This window comes from Cercospora beticola, chromosome 2 (assembly GCF_033473495.1).
Source record: "Cercospora beticola chromosome 2, complete sequence".
In the NCBI taxonomy this organism is placed as follows: Eukaryota; Fungi; Ascomycota; class Dothideomycetes; order Mycosphaerellales; family Mycosphaerellaceae; genus Cercospora; species Cercospora beticola.
Genome location: NC_088936.1, coordinates 3,739,550 through 3,763,105, shown reverse-complemented (window position 1 = coordinate 3,763,105; position 23,556 = coordinate 3,739,550). Strand labels below are relative to the sequence as shown.

General features: G+C 53.4%; 10 protein-coding genes across 10 annotated transcripts; 4 read left to right on the top strand and 6 right to left on the bottom strand.

Moving 5' to 3' along the window:
• Positions 1–30: 30 nt before the first annotated feature.
• On the bottom strand, positions 31–2,715 carry RHO25_003403 (uncharacterized protein; the record flags this gene model as incomplete). Its single annotated transcript, XM_023598908.2, has 1 exon — positions 31–2,715. The coding sequence occupies one exon, from the start codon at positions 2,713–2,715 to the stop codon at positions 31–33; it is 2,685 nt and encodes an 894-aa protein (XP_023456021.1).
• Positions 2,716–4,242: 1,527 nt separating this feature from the next.
• On the bottom strand, positions 4,243–5,661 carry RHO25_003402 (uncharacterized protein; the record flags this gene model as incomplete). The annotated part of the gene is made up of 1 exon (XM_023598907.1): positions 4,243–5,661. The coding sequence occupies one exon, from the start codon at positions 5,659–5,661 to the stop codon at positions 4,243–4,245; it is 1,419 nt and encodes a 472-aa protein (XP_023456022.1).
• Positions 5,662–7,072: 1,411 nt separating this feature from the next.
• RHO25_003401 (uncharacterized protein) lies at positions 7,073–8,643 on the bottom strand (the record flags this gene model as incomplete). The annotated part of the gene is made up of 6 exons (XM_023598906.2): positions 7,073–7,192; positions 7,242–7,453; positions 7,514–7,755; positions 7,821–8,242; positions 8,301–8,440; positions 8,493–8,643. 6 exons carry the CDS (start codon positions 8,641–8,643, stop codon positions 7,073–7,075), a joined length of 1,287 nt encoding a protein of 428 aa, XP_023456023.1.
• An 876-nt stretch (positions 8,644–9,519) lies between these two features.
• RHO25_003400 (uncharacterized protein) lies at positions 9,520–10,405 on the bottom strand (the record flags this gene model as incomplete). The annotated part of the gene is made up of 3 exons (XM_023598905.2): positions 9,520–9,687; positions 9,746–10,020; positions 10,075–10,405. The coding sequence occupies 3 exons, from the start codon at positions 10,403–10,405 to the stop codon at positions 9,520–9,522; spliced, it is 774 nt and encodes a 257-aa protein (XP_023456214.1).
• A 394-nt stretch (positions 10,406–10,799) lies between these two features.
• RHO25_003399 (uncharacterized protein) lies at positions 10,800–11,796 on the top strand (the record flags this gene model as incomplete). Its single annotated transcript, XM_023598904.2, has 2 exons — positions 10,800–10,882; positions 10,932–11,796. 2 exons carry the CDS (start codon positions 10,800–10,802, stop codon positions 11,794–11,796), a joined length of 948 nt encoding a protein of 315 aa, XP_023456024.1.
• Positions 11,797–11,803: 7 nt separating this feature from the next.
• Positions 11,804–13,258, bottom strand: RHO25_003398 (uncharacterized protein; the record flags this gene model as incomplete). Its single annotated transcript, XM_023598903.2, has 2 exons — positions 11,804–12,342; positions 12,406–13,258. 2 exons carry the CDS (start codon positions 13,256–13,258, stop codon positions 11,804–11,806), a joined length of 1,392 nt encoding a protein of 463 aa, XP_023455488.1.
• Positions 13,259–14,716: 1,458 nt separating this feature from the next.
• RHO25_003397 (uncharacterized protein) lies at positions 14,717–16,534 on the top strand (the record flags this gene model as incomplete). Its single annotated transcript, XM_023598902.1, has 2 exons — positions 14,717–15,884; positions 15,939–16,534. 2 exons carry the CDS (start codon positions 14,717–14,719, stop codon positions 16,532–16,534), a joined length of 1,764 nt encoding a protein of 587 aa, XP_023456178.1.
• Positions 16,535–18,559: 2,025 nt separating this feature from the next.
• Positions 18,560–20,328, top strand: RHO25_003396 (uncharacterized protein; the record flags this gene model as incomplete). Its single annotated transcript, XM_023598901.2, has 3 exons — positions 18,560–18,702; positions 18,761–19,530; positions 19,589–20,328. The coding sequence occupies 3 exons, from the start codon at positions 18,560–18,562 to the stop codon at positions 20,326–20,328; spliced, it is 1,653 nt and encodes a 550-aa protein (XP_023455489.1).
• An 85-nt stretch (positions 20,329–20,413) lies between these two features.
• On the bottom strand, positions 20,414–21,586 carry RHO25_003395 (uncharacterized protein; the record flags this gene model as incomplete). The annotated part of the gene is made up of 2 exons (XM_023598900.2): positions 20,414–21,103; positions 21,167–21,586. 2 exons carry the CDS (start codon positions 21,584–21,586, stop codon positions 20,414–20,416), a joined length of 1,110 nt encoding a protein of 369 aa, XP_023456186.1.
• Positions 21,587–22,214: 628 nt separating this feature from the next.
• RHO25_003394 (uncharacterized protein) lies at positions 22,215–23,278 on the top strand (the record flags this gene model as incomplete). Its single annotated transcript, XM_023598899.2, has 2 exons — positions 22,215–22,243; positions 22,297–23,278. 2 exons carry the CDS (start codon positions 22,215–22,217, stop codon positions 23,276–23,278), a joined length of 1,011 nt encoding a protein of 336 aa, XP_023456185.1.
• Positions 23,279–23,556: the final 278 nt, after the last annotated feature.

Below are 23,556 nucleotides of genomic sequence, written 5' to 3'. Positions count from 1 at the left end.
ATCCCCAACCGGCAAATGCAATGCATCTCACTATCTGTTCTCTCGATGACTGTCGCTTGAACTGGAACTGCTGCTACTGCTGCTGCTTCCGGGTTTGCCATCTTGTTCAAAGTCGATCAGAGCCTGTTCCTCTTTGACACTCTCCAATTTAGCTTCCACTTCCTTGACGTTTCTGTTGCTTTGCTTCGACCACAAAGCGACGTATTTCCCCTTGTTTTCAAAAAGCTCCTCATGCGTTCCTGATTCCACAATCTGCCCATCTTGAATGACCAGGATCAAGTCCGCATGCTGAATTGTCGATAATCGATGCGCGACGATGAAAGTAGTGCGACCAGCTGTGAGACGCTTGAAAGCGGTTTGAATCACGGCCTCGGTCTCTGCATCGATCATGCTTGTAGCCTCATCTAGCAGCACGATCTTGGGCTGGCGAAGAATAGCACGAGCAATTGCCACCCGCTGGAGTTCGCCGCCGGAGAGCTTGACGCCTCGTTCTCCTACCATAGCCTTATAGCCATCGGGGAAGCTCTCAATCTTGTCATGTATCGCAGCAGCTCTGCATGCTTCTTTCACTTCCTCGTCAGTAGCGTCAAGTCGAGCGTATCGGATATTGTCCATGATGGAAACATTGAAAAGTGAAGGGTCCTGTGGCACCATGCCGAATGCATCTCGCAAGCTGTCGAGCGTCACATCCCGGATGTCTTGCCCGTCGATCAGGATAGCGCCTTCGTTGACATCGTAATATCGATAGAGAAGCTTCAAGATAGTGGACTTGCCGCCCCCAGTCTCACCAACGAATGCAATCGTCTGGCCAGGCTTGACCTCGAAGTTGATATCTTTCAAAGTCTGCTTCCTCTTGTCGTAAAAGAAGTCCACATGATCGAAGCGAACTCCGCCGGCAGTGACCACAATCTCTTTCGCGCTCGGCTTGTCTTCAACGGAGGGCTTGGTCAGCAGAAGTTGCAAGAGGCGCTCCGAGTCGATGATCATTGACGACACCTTGCGGATGGAATAGGACATGTTCGCCAGCGGCCATTCGATCGATTTCCAGTAAGTCACCAGCGTGATGAAATTACCGATCGGCGCAGATCCCTGTGCTACTCGATATGCAGCAAGTGCTACAGCACTCAAGCGACCTGTAAGTAGGATAGCCGACTGCGCAGCGGCTCCGCAATGATACGCAAGCCAATATCGCCACATGGCCAGGTTGTACTTCTCAACGGTATCGCTGTATCGTTCCGACTCGTAGTTACTCCTGTTGAAATGGGACACAGTCTGCCAATTGTTAATGGCCTCGTTCTGGACTTTGCTCTCGGTTCGCCACGCTGTGTTGTAGTCTCGTCTGCGCTGTATACTCCAGCTTGTGACCTTCGCTCCTACCCAGATGTACACGAATCCGATCGTCATGATGATCAAGCCCATGTAGATGTCGAAGAGACGGCTTACGAACCAGAAGGCCAAGATAAGGTCGAAGAACATGGGAACTACGTCGAACGCGAAGAAATCGATCAGATCCTGAAGGTTTGTACCTTGCTCAATGGCACGAATGAGTTCTCCAGAGTTCTTCTCGTTGTGAAAGTCCATCGATAGGTGCATGATGTGTCGAAAAGCAGTTGTCGAGAGCGCCTTGAAGGCATATTGTTGCACTGGTATTTGCACGATTGATTTGATCAACGGCAGGCCCGCGGCAGATTGCAGAGCAGCCAGTACCATCCACGTGCCGATTGTCTTCCACGGGACGATGCCAGTGCCCGCACCTGCTGCCAGCTCTTCCACAACGTAACCCAGGTATAGTGGGACCAGTATCACGATCGCTCGCTCTGCTAGTAAGATTAAAGACATAATGACATAGCAAGCCTGGACAATTCGGTCGTGGCGCGGGAGGAGAATCCAGAAGAAGATTTTGAAATCGCTCAAGTAACGAAGCCAGCTGCCCGACTCTCTGAGTCGCTTTTGCTGTTGCTCCTTGATTTCTTTATCTGCCTGTGGATCCTCAGAGTCGGAGTCGAATGCGGCATCGTCGTTGATCTCCTCATCTTCATCCTCGCCATCGGACGTAGTGGATGGTCTATCCGAGTTGCGCGCCTTCGCTTTCACACCGTTGCCATTGATGGCACCATTTGCGCCGTTTACATGCGCACCACTGGCAGCTTCCTGCTCAGCAAGAAGCGCTTCGCTCTCGTTGTCCAAACGTATGCCTTGTCTGCGGTCCTGTAGCGCGAACCATGCCGCGCCAAGCGAGAGTGCAAGAAGCACAGAGCCTCGAATGATACGCAGGACTGTGCGCAACTGATCGTAGCCGTTTGACGATCGATCACCAGTCACTTGTAGAACGAAAATCGGTACTTCGAAGATGAAGGCCACGATCCAGGAACCAAGATAAGGATGCCACAGTGGTGTCGAGTTCTCGGCAAGGCCCACCGTTAACGATCCATGCAGTGCGAATAGCAATGCCAGATAGACAATGTAATCTTGCGAAGCTGCCCAGCCTGGTACTTTGGCAGCGTGAAAGCCGGTTGATATGGCTTCTGCCACTATTGTGGTGACAATGGTCGATTGCAGAACGATCGCAGGCCATCGTCGGAATTTCGTTCCTGCGCGCTTCGATGGTTCTTGGAGGAGACATGTCGCAACCGTCTTTGCCGAGAGAAAGTATGCAGTCGTTGCTATGGGCGCGAGGTAATGCAACGCCGCAATGGCAGTCCGTGTGTTCGCCATAGTGCCTCCAGCACTGGGGTAATCGTTGTGAACGATGAAGTTGGAGTCTAGTCGGCAGCTTCAGCGTCGATGATTTTGAGTCCCGAAGAGGACTAGGCAGCGATAGTGAGGTCAGCACACACCACCACGAGCAATACCTCACTCCTTACACATCTGACCCAGGACTAGGGAAGTCAATTGTCACCGCGCACCAGATCAAGGCAAACTCCAGTCGCGTACAGTAGCTTGATCGCGCCGGCTGTGTCTCTGAGTCATCAAAGCTTCGTTCAGTAGTTTCGTAGGTCCCAGCAAGTGGCAAGTGCGAGTGAGAGATGGCAGTGCGACTCGTTCAGTCGGCGTTCACGATAGTAGTCGGATCCATGGCGCGAATGGGACATGGCAAACCCCAACCCCGAACCTTTTCAGCAGGCAGAGCGGAGGCAAACGAAGTCTTGCATGCGAAGTTTCCCCGCCAGCCAATGCCATTCGCGCAAAGTGCATGCAGTAGATCGCGTTGCAGCTCCCGTGGCGGCGGCATCGTCGTGCTCGACAGAGCTGAAGGATGCCTGTCAAGCGCAGTCAATATCGGCGCTGTTCAGCTGTCTGACGACGCCGTGAGCCGGCATGCCGCGTCGCCGTGGCAGCTGTATAGAGCGGCGGTAACGCTGGGTGCCACTGGCAGGAGCAGCTGCTGTGTCGCTCGCCTCGCATGGCAACGCACTGCACTGTACTGTACATGACAAACGTGTGGGAGTGCAAACGCCCTTGCCGAACACGGGGCGGTGAAGAAGAAGCCTCGCTTAACGCAGGCGAGCACTGGCGGCAAGTTCGGATGTGGCTGCTGTGGCCGTGCATCTGTGGCTATGCAAATACGCTTCACTACATCGCGGCGAGACGCGTCTTCGACTTCATCCCATCACCAGGATGTCTTCTCACGACTTGGGACCAGACATTATCAGGAAATCATTGGAAAGAGATCATGTTTTCATTTGCAGACCTCTTTGGTCTAGCTAAACGGTACTTTTTGGTCCTAGGGCCCCAGGCCCAGAACCATCCCAAAAGCAATCGTGCCTCATGCTGAGGTCTTTGCGTTCGCGTTCGCGCAACCATGACTCGTGAGAGCCGGACGAGGGACCTCGCCTGCTTGGCAAGGTCCATATCGTCTATGCATATCTAGTAAGCGCACCTGTATGCAAGAATCTATGCTGAAGTCGCAATTTCCACCGGAACACCACGCAGAAATCTCGCAATACTAGTACAATCCGTAAGAAGGAATCGTTCCAAACGCCACCAGAGAGAGATTGAACTCAAGCAAGGAGATCGGCCACGTTGCCTGGACCCATGTCGGCCTCGTCGGCGCCCACCAATGCGTCGCCAGCTGTATCGATTCCCTGTGTGGTGCAGTTTGGAGTTTCGACAGAGTCGTGGTAGAGATTGTCGACGATCTTGTCCTCTTCAGTTGCGTGTGCCTGGAAGTAGTCGGAACCGACGACGATGTGACCCGGAGTAGGCTCGTGATAACCATCAACAAAGTCCTGCAACAAACTATTAGTCAATTGAACACTTTGGTTTCTTGGTCAGCCATACCCTTGCGTTGCGAACCAAGTCTGGGATCTGGTCAGGCCGAACTCGAGGCTTCTCTTCTTCGGACAACTGTTTGTTGCCCCAATGTGTTGTTGTCATTGTGCACAAAGCCTTGACATTGAGGTACCCGTGGTAATACGAGAACAACATCAGTACCGGAATGTACACCATGTCCTGCGGGTACCGGCAGAAGTGAGGAAGCATCTTGAGGTTCTTCGCAAAGAAGATCCAGCAACCGAGGGCGATCCAGAAAAGCGGGGCGACTGATGGGCTACCGACTGCGCCGTACAGGAGACCTGCGAGGAGGCCTTCGCACAGAATGTTCGGTGTCTGCCACATGCTCACGTAGATTGCGTACAGGCCCCACCACATTCTCAGCGAGCGCCAGTACGTCTCGTTTTCCATTACGGTGAAGTTGCCACGCCAGTGAGCACGAGCCCATCGCAGACACTGCTGCTGGTATCCTGGGAAATCAGCCTCGACGGTGGTTTCCAGAACGGACCGATTGTCTGGCTGAATGACGATCTTCCAACCGCTGCCATAGGTGAATCTCGTAATGAACTTGTCATCGTCCGAGTTCAGTGGACGTCCTCGCCAAGTGTCGTTGAGGAACTTGTAGCGGAAGGAGTCGCTCTGGAGAATGCAAGAACGATATGCGGCCGTACGACCGGACAAAGTCGAGATCGATCCATCGATGGCGTTGGTGGTGCAGTTGTTCCAGACACGACGCTCCAGGTATGAAATCCCGAGCATGTTGACCCAATCGGTGCGGAGGTTGCGGTGTACCCGCTGACGAGTGCCGCCGCCGCCGACTTTGTCGTCTTCGAAGACGGCAAGCAGATAGTCGAGGTAGTTCTCGTCGGGCCAGAAGACGTCGTCGTCGGCGAGCACAGTGATTTCGGTTTCGACAAGGGGAATAGCACGGAGAAGCTGCTTGCGCTTGTTGAGGTGCTCAATACCCAAGACAACCACATCGTGCTGGCCAAAGTTGTGGAGAATGCACATGTCCTTGACCAAGTGCACATTGTCGTCCGAAGTGATCACGAAGACCTTGGCCGGGTTGCAGGCGAGGATACGCTTGATACAAGCCATCAGCTCTGCCGGAGTCTTGAAAGTCGTTGGAATCAGGACCGTAACATCCTGGGAAGTGTACTTCGGCTTCTCGGCCACGGGAATGGCGGACCAAGAAAACCAAGTGAAGATCGAGACCACCGTGCGGAGATATCGAAAGACGAAGAAGAAGATGAACAGAGTCATCAAGGTGTAGTTGAACTGTTCAGCTGGGGTGATCAGCACCGTGGTAATCGGAGCCCCGTTCGTCATGTTGACATTGGAGAGCGGGTCGAGGTGGAGGGGTGGAGTTGGCAGCACCTGGCTGGCCATGGTTGGTGCGAGTTGTGTCAAGAAGGAAGAGATGCTTCCCACAAGACTGTCGATCATTTGGGTATGCTTGTTGGTATCGAGGGAAAGCATCTGTTGGGTCTGGTCTGAAGGATCAACAAGTGCTGAGAGAAGCGACGTGCTTCTTGTATCTCGAAGTTCTGGACTGAGGGCGGCCGCGAGCGAGAAAGAGCTTATGGCCCTTCGATGTGCTGTAAGCCTTGCACAAGGACGGTTCAAGCGAGCGCGACGAACGCCGCGAGAAGAGTCTTGTGCGCTCGAACAAGCGGGTTGTCGACTCGATGCCGCCGATGAACAGCGGCGACAATGCTTTTGAAAGCGTGTAAGGCGCCTCGTTGGCTTGGGTGAAAGAATGGACTTGAAGTCGAATCTGTTGTCGACTCTCAACGGCGGATGTCGCGCGAGGCGGACAAAGAGAGAGGCTGCTTTGGGTAGCTGCGAGGGCGACTTTGTTGTTGGAGGTTGTGATCAAAGGACAGTTGTTGCAGACAATGTCCTTGTTGCGGATGTCACAGCGAATGGAGACTGGTGGGAGCGAGCGAAGAAAATGTCCTTTTTGTTTGCTCTGTGGGTCCAGAAGCTGAAGTGAATGACTGGGGTCAGCAGCTGATTGTGCACAAGTGTTGTTAGAACAGCAGCAGTGAAGACGGGCTCAATGCATGTGAAAGTGTCCGCAGAGGATGGAGGGCCAAAGAGGAAATGCCATTGAAGCCTAATGTTGCGCAACGATCGCGGTTGCCCATTGAACGCATTGCGGCGGGCAGGAGCGCAGGTGCGACGGCATCCACCACCCGTCGCTCGCAACTACCACTTTACCAACGCGCCAGAAGCCCATTAACTACATGGATAACAGCTCCCCGTTGCAATGCTTTGAGTTCGGAGCGAGCCAACTGAGGTCGCATGTTCCTCAGCCGGGAGAACTGAAGCTGGGAGGTGCTTTCAACCACACTGACCTGCACCACGCGCATCAGTGGAAGCTTCCGCTACTCCACTCAGCATTCTCGCACAGCAATCTGCCCTCGATCGAACAACGGCGCGGAGCGTGAATCAGAGCGGCACAGTCGGGCCCACAGCCAACTCTAGTACGGCACGCAATTGTCAGGAGAGAAGAAATGGACATTATCCCCAGCCATCTTGTTGAGGCTCGCTGCAAGAACATCTTTTTTGGAGGTGCATATTCTCGAGCACAACGGCATCGCGAATCCTGCGCGCGTGCGGTGCCTTTAGGAAACAACGGCTACCTTGGATTCCATACTTGACATTGAGGATATCACATACTGTGAAGCTTTCGTATCCATTCTGATCTGGTGTCAAACTAGTTGTCTCAACATCCTTCCGTCTATGACATCTATCGTACAACATGTGCTCCTGAGACCGAATCCTCATATTCCGCTTAAGCTGGCGTTGGAGCTGCACGCACGACTCTGGTGCGCGTGATAAAAGCGGTTGGCTCTGCGCGCTTGCGGCGAACAGATGTGGTCGTCCGCCTAGAAGTTGTCGTGGAGCGACGGCTCTATTCCGGAGTCAGCATGTGCTCAAGCACAGGCACGGGCAAAACTTACAGTCGTTGTTGTGCGAACGGACGTCGTGGTCACGCGCGGCGTAGTGGTTGTAGTGCGTGCAGCAGTGGTCGTCGTACGAGTCGTGGTCGTGGTTGGGCATGTTACCACAGCTGGTCGACCGGCTGCCTGGCCATTGAGGATGTCCTTTGCCCATCTGAGCTGATCCTTGTTGCAGACCGGGTTCGTGACGGCGAAGGTACTTTCCCAGAGCACTGTTGAATTAATCCCTAGTTAGTGAATGCTTTGAGGATGCCTTCCAGTAGTAGACTTACTCAGGCCCGCGAAACGGCTATTGCTGTAGAACCTTGCCACGGTACGCTGCACTTCCGCAGGAGTCAAATAGTACGAGTCGCCTGCGGCAGCCTTGGGTGCTGCGGGTAGACCGATATAGTACTTGATGTCCTTGTTCCAGGACTCGGCTTGCGTCCAGTTCGTGAATGTGATATCCAAGTTCTTGTTCGAGCCATTCTGGTTGTTGATGCCAGCGCGGGCGCTGCATTGAGGAGTGTTGTAACTGTAAGCCAGTGTGTCAGTGAAAGCAAAGGCTACAATGATCAGCCCTCCAGCTTTTTCGCTTACAATTGAATCCACAAGAAGTCAAACCAGGCACGTCTAACGACCGAGGTGAAGTGCGCATCCGGCAGAACGCATTGTGGTGCACCAGAGATATAGTAGCTCTTCGAGGTATCTTGCGGATAGAGGATGTTCTTCAGGCGGTTGATGCAAGCAGTGTAACCAGCAGTCAGGCGGTTGGCTGGGGAAACCACGCTCTCAATGTCAAAGTCGAAGCCGTCGACGACTGCATTGCCCCATGGTCTTGGGCCAGTCCAGCTTGAGTTCACCGGACCCCAGGCACCCCAGATGAAGTCGGCAAAGGCTCGGGCGTTAGCATCGCTGCTGAAGAAGTAGTCCGCAGGATAGCCGCCGCCGATGGACAAGAAGATCTTCTTTCCGTAGGTCTTCTGGCATTCGATCACGTCTGGACCAATGAATGGGCAGGTCTTGTGTCTTGTTAGCTCTCCAGATTCTCTCGTCCCACTCTCATATCCGCCGACACACCTTAAGCAGGGTAGTATCCTGGCCAGTCGAGTTCTGGTAGACATCTCCCCAGCACGCGTTGCCAAAGTTGGTCTCCGGATATCCAGTGCCTGTTTGATCTGGGAATCTAGTGACGAATCCAATGTTGATCACATCGACGGCTATTGCCCCAGGTCAGGACTTTGTCCAAGTTCTCTGCGCCAGCCTTCTCACCTGAGTTCTTGCAAGTCTCCACCAGTCTCGCTTGATTTGGTCCTTGACCCCAATAGGTCACAACATTGGTTTTGCCAGTTGGGTTGAATTGCGCAGAAGCAGAAGAAATGATAGTAGCCGCAAGGGCGGAAGTGAGAAAGAACGAAGGCATGCTGGGAATGAGTGGATAGAGCTGATGCTCTGAAAATGAATGGACGCGACGAGCCAACGGGCTAGAAGCCAAAGAACGCAGTGCAAGAAGGTTGATCGCAGAAACTCGAAAGAGAGAGGTGGCGACGCACGCCCGTGCGGCCAGTAGGTATGTACTTACGACAGACTGCTTCCCGCGTGCCTACTGCCCAGCACGGAGCTGGATCCTTCATCCACAGCGCTCATTTCCACATGCCACCTTCGGTTCGCCGTTACCGAAACTGTCGTAGACGGTTAGGGAGCGTCCGTTGACACTCCGTTCTGTGAAGAGTTTCGAAGGATGGAGATGGCGTCCACAAGGCAGTAGCGGACCATCCAGAACGCGTGCTCATGGCAGCCATGCTGAATCCAGCACATGCACGCCGCGCTTCTGCAGGTCAAGACGTCTGTTCCCGCCTCTAGACCCCGATCTGAGCATCGCCTCGATTTTGTGGCGTTCTGTTCCAACCGTCCGATTCCTAAAAGGGGAGGATCCTTATAGGCGCGTAGACAGGATTCTCTCATTTCAAAGTTCTGAGCGGATTCAATCTCTTCGAAAACCATCTGAGGTAAAGTCGGGTGGCAGATGTATTATCACCGTGTCTATGCGGTATTTTTGAGTTGTGCAACGAGGGCGATGAAGTGCGGTGGACGAGTGCGACATGAAAGTCAAGCTTGAGGCTAAAATTGCAGGGGTCCGCCCTCCTGCTTATTTAGCCTCGGCCTTTCCTGGACGTTGCTACAGAGAGCTGACAAGACTTTCCATTCCTCTGCACTTGCAATATAATTACACCAACTCCGCCATTCAACGTGTCAGAATCATGCGATATGTGCTCAGCACAGCAGACTATCCTGCCTTCTAGTCCTCCCCCTCAGAGCGCGTCGCCAATGCCACGATCGAGAACTCCAGATTGCCCTCCGCCAGATCCACGTACTTCTTCACGCCCAGTTCGATTGCTCGCTCGCTGAGCATATCCTCCGACTCCTTGAGCTCACCACGATCGATCGGATTCCAGCCACCCTCGAGCTGCGCAAGAGTGAGTACAAGCTAAGGATTTGGATTATATGCCGAAGCAGCTGCGTACCTCGTAAAGATGACCATCCTTTCCCTTGGTGAAAGTGATGAAATGGTGGCCAAGAGGCTCTGCAGCGAGGGGAGCTCTCGAATCTCCTTGGACAGCTGAAGCCATGTGCGCCTCCTCAAGCTCTCTGGAGTTGTAGAGTACGTTGGCACGATCGACACGCTTGAGAGGGACTGCCTCCTTCAGCAGCCTGTCAATGAGCGAGTCTTTCGTGATGAAACCCTTGGACGAGCCATTGCCGACAGCGTGAATGAGGGAATACAGCCCGCACGCGTTGCCTGTAGGGACCTGCGATCAGCACGCTGTAGGTAGTGGGTACGCGAGGTGTTTACCAATGGTCTGCCTGAACCACATCACGGGCTCGTCTTCGCCAGAAGCGTCATACGTGAGGGTCCTCGTTTGACCATCGTAGCCATCGTGAACCTTTCTGACGCTCCAATAGACATTGCCCGGGGATATGAAGATCAGTGCGTGGACGGGTCTAGGCACCATGCTCAGCAGACCTGGGTCGTCGATGCTGTAGACATCGTAGAACCCGATATCAGAAGAAACACCCAATCTCTTGATCAAGTCGGTGAAGACTTCCGGGTTGTTCTCGAGTGGAACAAAGGTCTTCTTGCCTTCAGCGTTGATGAAGACGCCGGGAGTGGTCGGGGTCGCCATGTTTGCAAGGTATTTGAGCGAGAAATGGGGCTGTCAAGATGGATGTTTGTGATTGTAGCAGTTGCGTTTGTGCACACGCGTTCCGCGGCTGCCTTGATTGTGACCGATTTGGCCATACCTGCACATGCACGCCCTACTGGCAACCAGGAACCTTAGCACCACTTCACTTCCATAACACTCTGCGCGTGCTAGTCTCGGTACTAGCGGCATTGCTTCAAAATTCGTGCATAGCGATCTTACAATCGTTTCTAGCCATGGCACTACCGTCCACTTTAGTGCACATCAGTAAGCCGAGGTCTTGGACCCCACCCTCTCGTGTCCCGCGACTCACTACAAATGTACCCTTGTTTCTGAAGCTCATAGACCTGAATATCAATATCGAACTACTGGCAAAATGGCATCACCAGTGTATACGCTTACAGAGGCAACCGCCAAACCACCACAAAACAGCACAATTCTCATCACAGGCGCCGCAAGGTACGCGTTCCCGAGATCTTGCCGAAACCCCAGCTGATATACGATGCAGTGGCATTGGGCTTGCAACAGCCGTCTATCTTCATAAACCAGAATACAAGAACAACATCATCGCACTCGACAAATCTCCTAAGCCACCTGCAATCTCAGAACTCACAAGCTCTTCCCGCTTTCTGTACATTTCTTGCGACGTTCTTTCCTGGACTTCCCAACGCGACGCCTTCGCATCCGGAGCCAAGAAATTCGGCGGCATCGACCATGTGTTCGTCAATGCTGGTGTTGCTGAGTACGGCGAGCAAATCTGGACTGATCACTATGACGAAAAGGGCGAGCTAGCAGAACCGAATCGGATATGTATCGATGTTGATATCCGTGCTGTGGGCGATACGCTCAAATTGGCAATGTACCACCTCCGCAACGATTCAGAACCTGGAAAGCAAAAAGGCTCTGGTAATGGGCGAGGAGGGACGATTGTGATGACGGCCTCATTGGCTGGGTACCTTGCTTCTGCGGGAGCACCGCTATACTCGGCTGCCAAGCATGGAGTGGTCGGTTATTTGCGCGCTTTGAAGGGAGACTGTGCCAAAACCGGTATTGCGATCTCTGTGATAGCCCCAGGCATAACTACAACCCCTATCCTAAGCGGCGTAAAACCTGGTCAGACTTTGGAAGATTGGAGCGAGAAGATGTCTGCCCGTGGAGTGCCGATCAACACACCGCATTCGATCGGGCTGACCGTAGCCAACCTGATGGGCCAAGGGCAGAAGAGCAATGGGCAAGGTGTTTTGATCCAAGGGAACAAGATGCAGGAGCTAGAAGGTGGTATTGCGAAGAACAGAGTCATATGGATGGGCAAGGAGATGTTGGAGCTCTTCCGAGGAGGCAGAAATGCGCCGCTGTTCCCTAACAAGCTGTAGGTCCTGTCTAGCTCATGATCATATCTGAGACACCTTCTTCCTGTCCGGAATCGTACGAGTCGACGGCGTGGGTTTGTCTCGGGTCGTTCCACCATATCAAATTGTCGTCATGGTGCCAATGCACGCCGGAGTGTCGCTCGGTGTCACCGCAAGAGCAACGCCTGTATATCAAGAAGTTGATAGCACGACTGAGCCATAAATGCAGGAACTCTGTCCAGCCCGGTGGTGTTGGCACTGTCGCCGCCTGTGGCAGATTGCAGTCCTTCCTCAGTCCATCCAGACACACCTTTTCCAAGCCCGCTTTTAGCGTTCCAGGCACAATCGCAATCATGTCCTCCTGCTTCGCCAGCCAAGCGCAAATGATCTCCAGAGCTGTGAAAGTCTCTTCGCAATGAGCATGCTGCATGATGGTCGGAACAATAACCTCTGAAAGTTCAAAGCTTCGAGATGTGGCAATCAGGATCCCGAGTAGCGCTCGTGTGCTCACAGTTGCGGCCTCGAACTGCTCGACTTCTCCGTCGAGGCTCTCCCAAGCAGCCTGGTCGTCTGAGCAAGAATGGTGATCAGTTTGAATTGCAGGTCAGAAGTAAGAAACCAGAATCAGCTCACCACAATCTGCACACCGCAAGCGTGTTCGACAGTCATCCTGCAGAGTCTGTAATTCGTCCGCAGTGGTACGAACAGAATGACCACATGCCAGATTGAGCACATATCCACTTTCATCGTCCTGATGCACGTGGATCTCACGGTCTCTCATCATCAATCGAATACTGGCAGTGTCTTTCCTCCCAGAGCCCCATCGATGTCGCCATCGATTCGCATCGTGTGTGTACAACCGAACATCTTGAGCCAGCATACTGATCTCCGCTGCAATATATGATTGTGCGCTAGCTCGATAAATGATGTCTCCAAGAAGCTCAATCCAAGGTCGCCGAGCAGATAGCAGAACTGCGAATTCTTCTTCGTCGAATCCCTCGTCGTAACAGTTTTGTTTGCCATTAAGATTGCATTGCAGGCGCACCACATATTGCAGTTTCCCGTTTTGTGAGTACGTCGCAATGGAAAGAGTCGAGTGGCCTTCGTATGCTGTTAAAGCGTCTAATACCGCGAGGAATGCGGCAGCACGGTCGCTGGTTCCCGCAGCCGAGAGATCATCTTGTACTGCATTTGGATCCATCGCAAGGCAATACTGTGAAGGGAATTGGTTCAGGTGGTGCTTCGACGTATCTGGTTGGGTTCGGAAGTCGATATTTGCAGGCTCTGGGAGAAGGGCTTGGCTGGCGGCATCTTGGAGGAGGTCGAGAGCTGGAAAGTCATATGTTATTTCGTGATGCGGATGTCGTCTCGGATATGTTGCGAATGGCTGTGTATGGTCGCCGTCTGTTGCAGCGCCATTGAAGGACTGCTGTGCTGAGAGTCCAAGGCTTCCAAAGCCGCGAATCAGGTCATCCGTGTTCACCATTGCTCTGCTAAAAGATTCTGCGATCTGTAAGTGTGGTGAGTGTGTTGTTTGTTGGTCATTCAGACGTCGCAAACACAAGAAGCGCGTCGTCTAAAATGATGCTTGTACACATCGAGGGTCAGACATTGCCCCAGACAGCCTCACGGCTGGCGTTATTCTGCAACAAATCAGCAATCCGCTCGTTTGCTGCCTAGCAAGCTTGATGTCGTGAATATTGCAAGGTCTTTGTTGCCCGTCGCGACAGTCTTGCAAGGCGGTGTCAACAGGAACCTGCAGGGATCCATCGTCGACGCGAGGATCAGCCAGCATATCCTTGTAGCGATCACTACTGTAGGATATGGTACAACAGTCAAGGGAGGAAAGACATGCTACCAAAAGGTCAAGCGTGTCACGTTATCCTACCAAAGAGCCCGTCCAGTGCCGCATGCTCTTGCGCCGATGCTGTTCGCAGACAGGGCGGCACTGCCATTTTCTCTCAAGCATCAGGGACATGAGACCAGAGACTCGTTGCAGAAGAGTAGTTGCTGCTCTTTGTTCGCCATCAGCTTCAAAGAGACGCTGCACGGTAGCCCTGGCCCTGAACGTATTGCCGCTCTCGTCCATCCCCGCCTATGGTGTTTCTTTGTTTGTCGCTGGCCAGCAACTTGTCCCGTCCCTACCATAGTTGCCGCACAGCCTGAGCTGCCAGACACAGCCTTCCCCGAGTCTCCAGATCCTGCATGCCAGTGTTTCCGCCTCGAGCTTTGAAAACTATGGTCGACCGCCATCCCTTCGTTGTGAAGGCGGAATCTCATCGTTGGTCACTCTACTGTAATTGTTGACAGGAAGTCGATCGTTGCGCGTGGCGTTGCCTTCGAAAGCGAATAGGCCGTGAAATCGCGTTGGCATTGAGAGAAGGAGTGATGGTCAAAAGCGTCGATACTGAGGATGAAGCGATCGGAGTCGGTGTCAGTCGTTGGGTTTCTGATGTCCGCCCGCATGGGCTCGAAGGAGAGGCACGCATGTTGCTGAAGGCATCGTCAGCATGGCGCATACTGGTTGTTCCTCTTGGAAGGATACCAGACAAGGCGTGCTGTCCAATGAGTGCGCCAACGGTTCACTCGCTCATTGTATAATGCTACACGCTTGGTCAGATCGATGAAGTGAAAGCTGCACGTCAGTTGAGGAGAAGGCCGCATCGCGGGCTGACCCTGAGCTCTTCTGTTTGTGTCCAGGTGAAGTCAGCAGCCGCACAGTCAATTTCTCGCTCCCCTCGACTTGCTCAACACATCCATTGCCACCTTTCGCTGCGCAAATCACCTCCAGCATCGATTGTTCACCCTCATCAGGCACGTCTTATCTTCTTATTGCAGTTCCTTACCGTCTACTTGGTTCCCGCACGCTCGACATATTGCGCTTCCCCCGCAGAAGCACCCTACAGCTCTCGCACCGCCCTGCCACGACCGCAAAGTTCTCAGTATGTCGCCATCAGAGATACTTCAAGTGTCTGAGGGAGGTCCAGCGCATCAGTCAGGAGAACGCATTGGAGCAACGCACCAGTCAGGAGAACGCGTTGGAGCAGCAGACCAGTCGGAAGAATGCATTGGAGCACCACATCAGCCTGAAACGGAGATCAAGGCGAGCAACGAGCACGACCTACACAACGGAAAGGTTTCACATCAGCAAGCGCGGCCAGTCGAGGAGGCAGATACAGACCCAGCCATCGATCACTTCTCAGAACTTCCAGCGGAGCTCATATGGGCGGTCGCCAGCCATCTCAATCTTTCAGACAAAATCCAGCTTCGCGCTGTCCTCAGTAAGGACCATCAGACTTTCGTCGATGACATCCTGAAGAGCGATATGAAACGCGTCTACGTCTCGCCAACAACACGCTCACTCCGCACGTTCAGAAAAATTTGCAAGAGCGCGTACTTCCAGCAGTTCATCCAGGAGGTCTTCTTCGTTGCCCAGGCATGGGGAGATGTTGACAATAGAATTGACTTGGACGCTGTCAAGACAGGCTGCGACGCTTTGCGGAAAGAGGACGCCAGTGTTGAGAGAAACATAGATTTCTACTCGCGGCACGAAGGTCCAGTGGAGCCAGAGATAGTAACAACTATTGAGGAGCTTCGACCGCAGGTGTACATCGGAGGACCTCATGACATGCAGTGGATTGACCCGGAAACACATCAGCAAGCTGTGGAAGAGCTGCGTCAGGGGATGTCGCGCTTGACGAGGTTGGAAAGTGTCGTGATGGGACAGGAGATATCGGGACCTGGACTGAACGACTGCTGGCTCTCTCACGGAAGACAATGGTTCAAATCTCACTGGCATCGCCGACCAATTTTCAGCGACAAAAACTCGCAGCTGTTCTACGACTGCTTCGCACAGAGAATTTGCTCATCCACTATAGAAGGCACATCGGCATTTCTTGAAGCTGTGGCGGGCCTGGACAAAAAGCCATCGTCGATTGGTATTGGCACATCTGAGCATAATGATTCTTTGCCATTCTTCTTGCATCCGAAGCTCGAGGCACCAGTGGAGGCTCTAGATGTGATCGGTCCAAATCTGGTTCGTCTCAGTCTCCACATCTCTACGGATACGCTCAATGAAGATGACGGGACAGGCTTCCATATCTGGCAAACCCGTGAGTATTCAACGATATGAAGACCGTAGACAGAGGCTGACCAAATATTCATAGTGAGCGAGAGGGCCAAAAACCTTGAAGTGCTCAGCATCTCGAACATTTTCTGGCCGCTCAAAGAAAGCTATGCCCATCAAAGTGGCGATGCGTGCAAGCGTGCAGTCGACATCATCCTGGAGCACGGCAATTTCCCCAAGCTGCGCGAGCTCACCCTGACGGGCAAGGTGGGCCCGCTGTCCGATTTCCTCGACGCCGAAAAGCTCCTGCCGTTTCTCCGGAGACACCGGAGCACACTGCAAAGCGTGTCTCTGGACCGCCTCTGCTTGCTGGCGCGATCAAAGCTGCCAGAGATCGCGCCCGTGATGGAGTCCTCGCTGCGGACGATCAGAGCAGAGATGGGACAACAGCTGGTGAAATTCCAGCTCAATATCGTTAGCCGAACCCACAATGGCAAGGGAAGGTGTCTGGGGTCGGAAATCGGTGAGGACGGCGTACGGCAGTGTCATCGGACCTGCCAGGAGTACGATTTCGAGTGCTTCTGGGTGGATCGTGCCGTGTTCGAGGCACTGGCAGGTCAGATGGGCGCCGTCCTCACCGAAGATGGGGATGGAGAAGAGGTTTGGCAATTCGGTGAGTACGTTTTGCGGCGTTAGTGTCTCACTTCCGATAGACACGAATTTGCAAATTGTTAGGTTTGTCTCTATTTTCCTGTTGGGTACGCTGCCGTCCCGTGTCAATCGTCTGAGCTTGCAGCCAGGATCGGATGGCAGAGTGATTCAGGTGCTGCCATGCTGACTCCACAAGCTTGATCGATGCTGAGCCATCGCGAATGCCTTTCCAGGACATCTTGAATCGCAGTCGGAGCAGAAATTGGATCGCGATATCGAGTGTCTCCGTTACCGGTCCGTTCTGGAAGGCAGCAGGTGCGGAAATGGGCCAGATTGCAGAGCTGCTGTTTCACGGAGAGGTCGGTTGGCGTCACTCCGTCAATGAACAATAGCTCCATGCCATCGCTAGTCCAAATCGTCGGATTCGCGCTTGATCAAATTTCCTGAGAAAGCTGACTGCGTCTCGTGTCTCTGATTTCAGTTCGGTCAAAATCAGTCGGTCGATCTATAGCAGGTCGCGCCGTCTCAGCTTGGCTCCCAGAGACAGCTTCGTGTCGAATGTGAATGGTTGACACTACGGTGTTCCGGGTGCTCTCACTCAACTCCTCTTTCTGAACTTCTACCAGAAAATTACCTCTTTCTCCGGAACAGTAGACGGTTCCCAGCTCCTGAACTTGGTCCGGCCAGGATCCTGCAATGCACACTCGTCCGAGAGACAACTAGTACCCGTCCTCGGTCGCAAGGAATCAACTCATTTCTCCGGTATAACAGACGGTTCTCAGCTTCTCAAACTGGACCCGGCCAAGATCTTGGATTGCACATCCATCCGAGAGACGACTGGTCCTAGCTGAAAATAGCAAGAAAGCACCCTTTTCCTAAAACGATAGCCGGCTCCCAGCTCCTCAACATGGCCCTGGCCTGGATCTTGCAGCGGATGCTCGACCGAGAACGTCGATGATACCAGAAAAGCACCTCTTTCTCCGAAGAAGCAGGGTGTTCTATGCCGCTCAGCATGAAGATTTTGCACCAGATCGCTCAAGCAAATTTCAGAGAGATAGACTTCCTCGTGACAATTTTGTTGCCATCTCTGCAAGGACAGATGTTTGTCTGCTCCTGAGCTGAGCAAAGCTGCGCGAACTCATTATGGCAAGCTCTCAGAGATATCGGAATCTAGCGGCATTTCCGTTGTTCTCTCTGTGCAAACACATCTTTGTCTGCTGTCCAGCTTGACTAAGCTGCACAGATGTGCTGTATCAGCCTGTCGGAGGTAATCCAAGCATCGTGAAGTTGCATCGCCGCACTTCAGCGAAAAGATGAGTCCAGAGTCATTTGGAAAGCGTTGCTTGATTTGTGTATACTAAAGTTCTGCGGATATGAACCTCTCTGCTCGCAGTGATCCGGGTTCGGGTCGAAGATAGGCTCTCTCTGAATTTCTGGTGTCGTCCACGCATCCTTTTGCCACGACTGTCCTGGGAGGCGTCCGTCCGACAGCCAGAGTTTGCGGGGAGATCATCTCGACCAACAAGCAAACATAACATTTTGTATCTTCCCAGCGGGCAATTCACGAAGAATCGTGCAGTCCACGACCTGTTATGAAACGGAGGAAGATGCAAGTGCAGTGTGCACTGCAAAGAAAGGAGCAAGCAAGAGCCAAGACGGGCCGACTCCCGCAACTCCCAAACCTTCCTCCATTCAGAACACCAAACGCTCGCCCAAATCCTGCCGTGGAGCCGACCGCGAACAAGCAATGCCTGGCCCTCCGCGTACCACAAGAATCCTTCCATGCACGAACACACAACGTGACACAGCATGTACACGACATGTCGTCCAACCGCTCGGCAGACCGCCCGCGTGGCCATCTTCACTTCTCCGCACTAGTGCCTTCCCACACGGGCTAGAAGGCACTGATCATCGCCACACTAAGTGGGACGATTGGTGGAAGAAGACGCTTGCCCCCAAGCTCCCTGCATGGCCTTTGACGTACATCATTACAGCGAGAGTGCCGTGAGGCTAAACTCGTGAGAGGGGAGGCACAGTTGTACGGATGATATATACGATCCATGCGCGTCCATGATGGAGTCTGAGCTGCAGTCGAGTAGTCCTGCGGCGGACGAAAGCAGAGAGCAAAGAAGCCGTTTGCGAAGGCTGATCGACAAGATGGCTTTCAAGACGAATCTTTACAATGTGCTTCTGGCTATGTTTGCCGCGACTGGGTATGGTTACACTGAGGTGTACTGACATGCTGTACACAGAGAGACTGACAATAGCCAGGTCGTTTCTGTTCGGTTACGACAGCGGTGTTATGACCGATGTCATTGCCTCGCCACACTTCCTGAACTACTTCAATACCGTAAAGACTAGTCCCATCATTGGCGCCATCAACAGTACCTTCTCCGGTGGAGCAGTCTTCGGCGCGCTGATGGGAGGCCTTACCATGGACCGCTACGGAAGAAAGAAGACTGTACAAATCGGAGCTCTGATCGCAGCTGTCGGCGCTATCTTGCAATGTGCAGCAGTCAACCTGGCCATGATCTTGATCGGTCGAATCATCGCAGGCTGGGCTGTTGGGCTGATGTCTATGTCGATTCCTGTCTATCAAGCTGAATGCGCTCACCCCAAAATGCGTGGTCTGATCGTCGGTCTCACACAACAGATGATCGGAATTGGTTTCATCGTGTCGACTTGGATCGGCTATGGATGCCACCACGCACCAGATGACAACTCTGTTCAGTGGCGTTTCCCGCTAGCCTTCCAAATCCTGCCTGCACTCATGCTGCTAGTTGGTTTCGTCTGGCTGCCTGAGAGCCCTCGCTGGCTCATCGAGAATGACCGATCAGAGGATGGATTCAAGATTCTGAAACGACTCCATTACGACGGGACAAACAACGACTGGCTGCAGCAAGAATACAATGAAATCGTTGCGACCATTTCTGCGGAGAAGGCTATTACTGTCCCTGGATGGCGCATTATGTTCACGGTCCCGCAGTGGCGAACAAGACTGATTCACGGTACTCTTGTTCAGGTCTTTACTCAATTCTCCGGTAAGTGCACAAGATGAGGGCGCCAACTTTATCGCACCTTTGCTGACTATCCTTCCAGGAATCAACGCAATCGGCTACTACCAGACCATCATGTACGAATCCCTCGGCATCACCGGCTCCCGCGCTATCCTCGTCGCAGGAATCTACAACTGCGTCGGTCCCATCGCCAATGCCATTTTCATCTTCTTCATCCTCGATCGTGTGGGACGTAAGCGACCGCTCATCATGGGTGCCATCGGAATCACCCTCGCACTGATCTGCGAAGCTGTGATCAATTCTCAGAACCCCAACGGCGACAGACACGGCCTATCCATCGCTGGTGTTTTCTTCCTCTTCCTCGTCTCTGTCATCTTCAGTTGCTCATTTGGACCGATCTCTTGGGTCTACATGTCTGAGATCATGCCCATGCAAATTCGTGGACGAGGAAATGCTTTTGCGACTGGAATTGGGAATTGGCTGTGCGCGACATTCATCTCGCAAATCTCGCCGACGGCTTTGGGAGAGATTGGTTGGAAGTACTATTTTATCTTTGTCGCGTTCAATATTGTGATCACGATCCCGGTGATTTGGATCTTCTTCAAGGAGACCAATGGGCTGAGTTTGGAGGGGATCGATCTGCTATTTGGTGAGGGAAGGGCGATGGGTACATTGCCAACCGTCATTGGCGAGGAGGATATGAAGGACGCTGTTAGACGAGCGAGCGTTGCCGCGGGCGGTGAGAAGGGCGGAATGCAATTCGACGAGGGTGAGAGGGATGAAAGGGAGAGTGGTGAGGAAAGAGTGCGAACTGGAAAGTGAACAGTAGCGGCGAGTAACAGCAGCTGCATTGTGATGAATGATGAATGGGAAGTGCTACGACTGATACAACGCAACGCGCAACATACTATGACCAACCGTCAATATCAAACTCAAATCTCACATCTCCTTTCCCTTCCGGTATGGGCGTTCCATGCTGGTCATACAATGTTCTTTCCACGTACGTGACTTTGCCCTGCTTGTTGACCAGAATCACAGTCTGCTTCGAAGTCCCATACGACGTCTCCGCAACACTTCCGCTCGCAGTCTGTGCCGTAGAGCTCTCCGGTTCCGGTTCTGGAGGTTTCGCCGTCCCCGCGCTCGCTTTCAAACTCGTCGAAGCAGGAATGTACCCCGCCATTTGCTTCGCCAGCTCACCTTTCGCCGGCGGAATCATGATTGAATCACGCATATGTCGGACATACTCATCCCAATTTTCCGTTTCCTTTCGATTGGGTAATGTGTCGACGCAGAGGATATCGAAAAGACCTTCGATGAACTTCGCTTCGTCACCGCCGCGAAGAACGTCCATTTTGATGGTTTGTTGGAGACGGAGTTCGCCGTGGACGACTTTGGGCCAAGTCACGTCGCCGAAGTGGCTGTTGCTCAAGCCATGGGTTTCGCCAATGTGGGTTGCGATGCATTTGAGTGAGGAGGCTGTTTCTGTGCGATTGCTGATCACGGCGAGGCCTGAGGCGGCGGAGCCGCAGAGAGAGGGGCTTGCTGGGTTCTTCTTGGGGGTTGTTCTTGAAGGGGAAGAGGGATTGGTATTGGGGGACTGATGATCGCGCAACATGTTCAGTCTTGATACGGCAGGAGATTCAGCACGCAGAGTACCTACTTCGCTTTCGGGACTTGTTGTTTGATTTGGTCTTCGCAGTTTCCCGAATATCAAGGTGAAGCCGCCGACGTCGTGGATCCCGACATCGTTGAGCAATCGTCGGACGTATTCTTCGTCTGTCTCTGTGCTATCTGGATCGACGCAGAGATATGAGTTGGTTATCGCGCCTCGAGACTTGTCTTTGTTTACTTCGACGCCTTCTTCACGGAAGTTGGTCAGAATGGCAATACGGCCTTGTTTAGTAATGCCTAGCCATGTCCCCCGTTCCTTGCGCTGGGTATCTCGACCACCCAGGATATGTTCATAGGGCTCATCCCACCAGTCGGCCACCAGCGTAGGACGATTGATGTATTCGTCGCGGTTGCTGATGAGAACGAACGGGTACTCGGGATGGGAGGTGGAGAGGACCGATATACACATCTTGACTCGGGCTATCTGGGTCTTGGTAGTTGGGTCGTGTCAAGAAGGGTCGTCCCAGAATGTCCGATGACACTAGGTTCTGGCGATCTGGAGGATCGTGGTGTGGGAGGGGGGAGACCTAGCGCATCGCGGTGCTGGCCTTGCCATGCAGGTGCAATTGAGCACATACAGTAGTGATTCGGAGACGGACAGCTGCAAACTCGCAGCGACGGCGACTCCACCGACGACACAGCTCGCTCGCGCACCGTCGGTCGACTTGTTGGGCGCCGACAGAGTTTCCGTGCTGCCGGAGCACGGGCCGTTTGCCGGGACTTAGTCAGCCTGGCGGGGCTGTGGCCGGTGACGCTGGTCGCATGTCCGTTGCTCTGGCGGGAGCTGGAGGCAGAGCTGTACGACTGCGTCTCCATCGTCGTCCGTTTGGCAGCATCGCGGCCTCGTATAGTCGCTGCCTGGCCCTCGACCCTCCAGCTGGTCTGACCCACTACGAAAACTTGTCAACACGCTTAGAACCTACCTATATCAAGGTTGTTGTTCTTCTTTACGGCCCCTCGCTCGTTGCAACGCCCATCGCCTCATTCTCCACCACACGAACCGGCCGCCTATATCAGACCGACCTCCTTTTCTCGCCATGTTCGGCTTCATAGCCGACATCTTGACGTATGGCAATCGTCTCTACAATATTCTTCTTGTTCGCTAATGTTCCAGCACAGCTCCTTGTTCTCCATCGCCCTCCCCATCTTCTTCTCCTACAAAGCCCTGCGCACTTCCGACCCCGGCGTTCTCTCGCCATGGCTCATGTACTGGACGACGCTGAGCATCTTTCTCCTCGTTGAGAACCAATTCTACTTCATCCTCTACTGGGTTCCATTCTACAGCTGGCTCCGCTTGGGACTGCATCTCTACCTTGTCGCCCCTGGTCAGCAGGGTTGCGTCTGGATCTATCAAACCTACATCCACCCTTTCTTGGAAGAGCATGAGCGACAAATTGATCGCATGATCAGCGATGGACATGAAAAGGCACGATCGGCAGGTCTGGACGCAGTCAAGAGGGTCATAGAATATATCAGAGTGCAGTTTCTCGGACAAGAGCCCAAACGCCCAACACCGCCAGTCAGTCGCAATGTCAGCTACACCACACAGCTCTTCAACCGTTTTGCTTTGCCATCGGCACGAGCGGGTCCGTCAGGCTCGGGGACTTCAGAGCTTCTCGGCTTGCTAGGCAGCGCACTTCAACAAGCTTACGGAGACTCCACTTCTCAAGGCGGACAGGCTCGCGACCTCACTGCATCTGGCAACCTCATTCCAACACATCTGGCAGGTGCCGAGCGTGAAGATTATGTTAGAGAGCAACGCGAGCGACTTAGCACTCTGCTTCGTGCATTCGATGCTGAAGCCGATGGCATGCCTGGAGCGTGGGCATCGGGTTCGCGAACAGCATCTGGAGCGCCCCGCACTCCTACCGGACGCAAGCCATACCTCTCACCGGGAGATGATGCCATGCACCGATCTCGCTCAGAGTCTGAGTTCGAGGAAATTGGCTACGAAGCCATGCCAGACCCAGACCACTTCCGCGCGCGACCAGAAGGTGCGCCACACGATCGGCCAGCCAAGGGTACGCCAGGCTGGAGCAATTGGATCTGGGGCAACTATGGTGAGAAGGACAGCGTGCCTGCTCACGACAAACCAGAATGAGCATCTGGTGTTTTGCGGTTTGCATTAGCTGGGCAGGATTAGCGTCCTTGCCTCCAGAATTCATGACTTTACGATGGGAAAATGGGACTGGCGTTCACCAGAAGGTGCCCAAGACGCACGGATGTAACAGAATTGGGTTTGGAATTTCGTGCTGCGAGATGCGCACAGCTAGAGAGGCACTGCTTACGCTTGTGATATAGACATACCAGAGCATGCGGCTTGATGCAAGAGCTGCTCCTCCACCACGAGGTTCAGTAAGCGTATTTGCTCGTCCACGG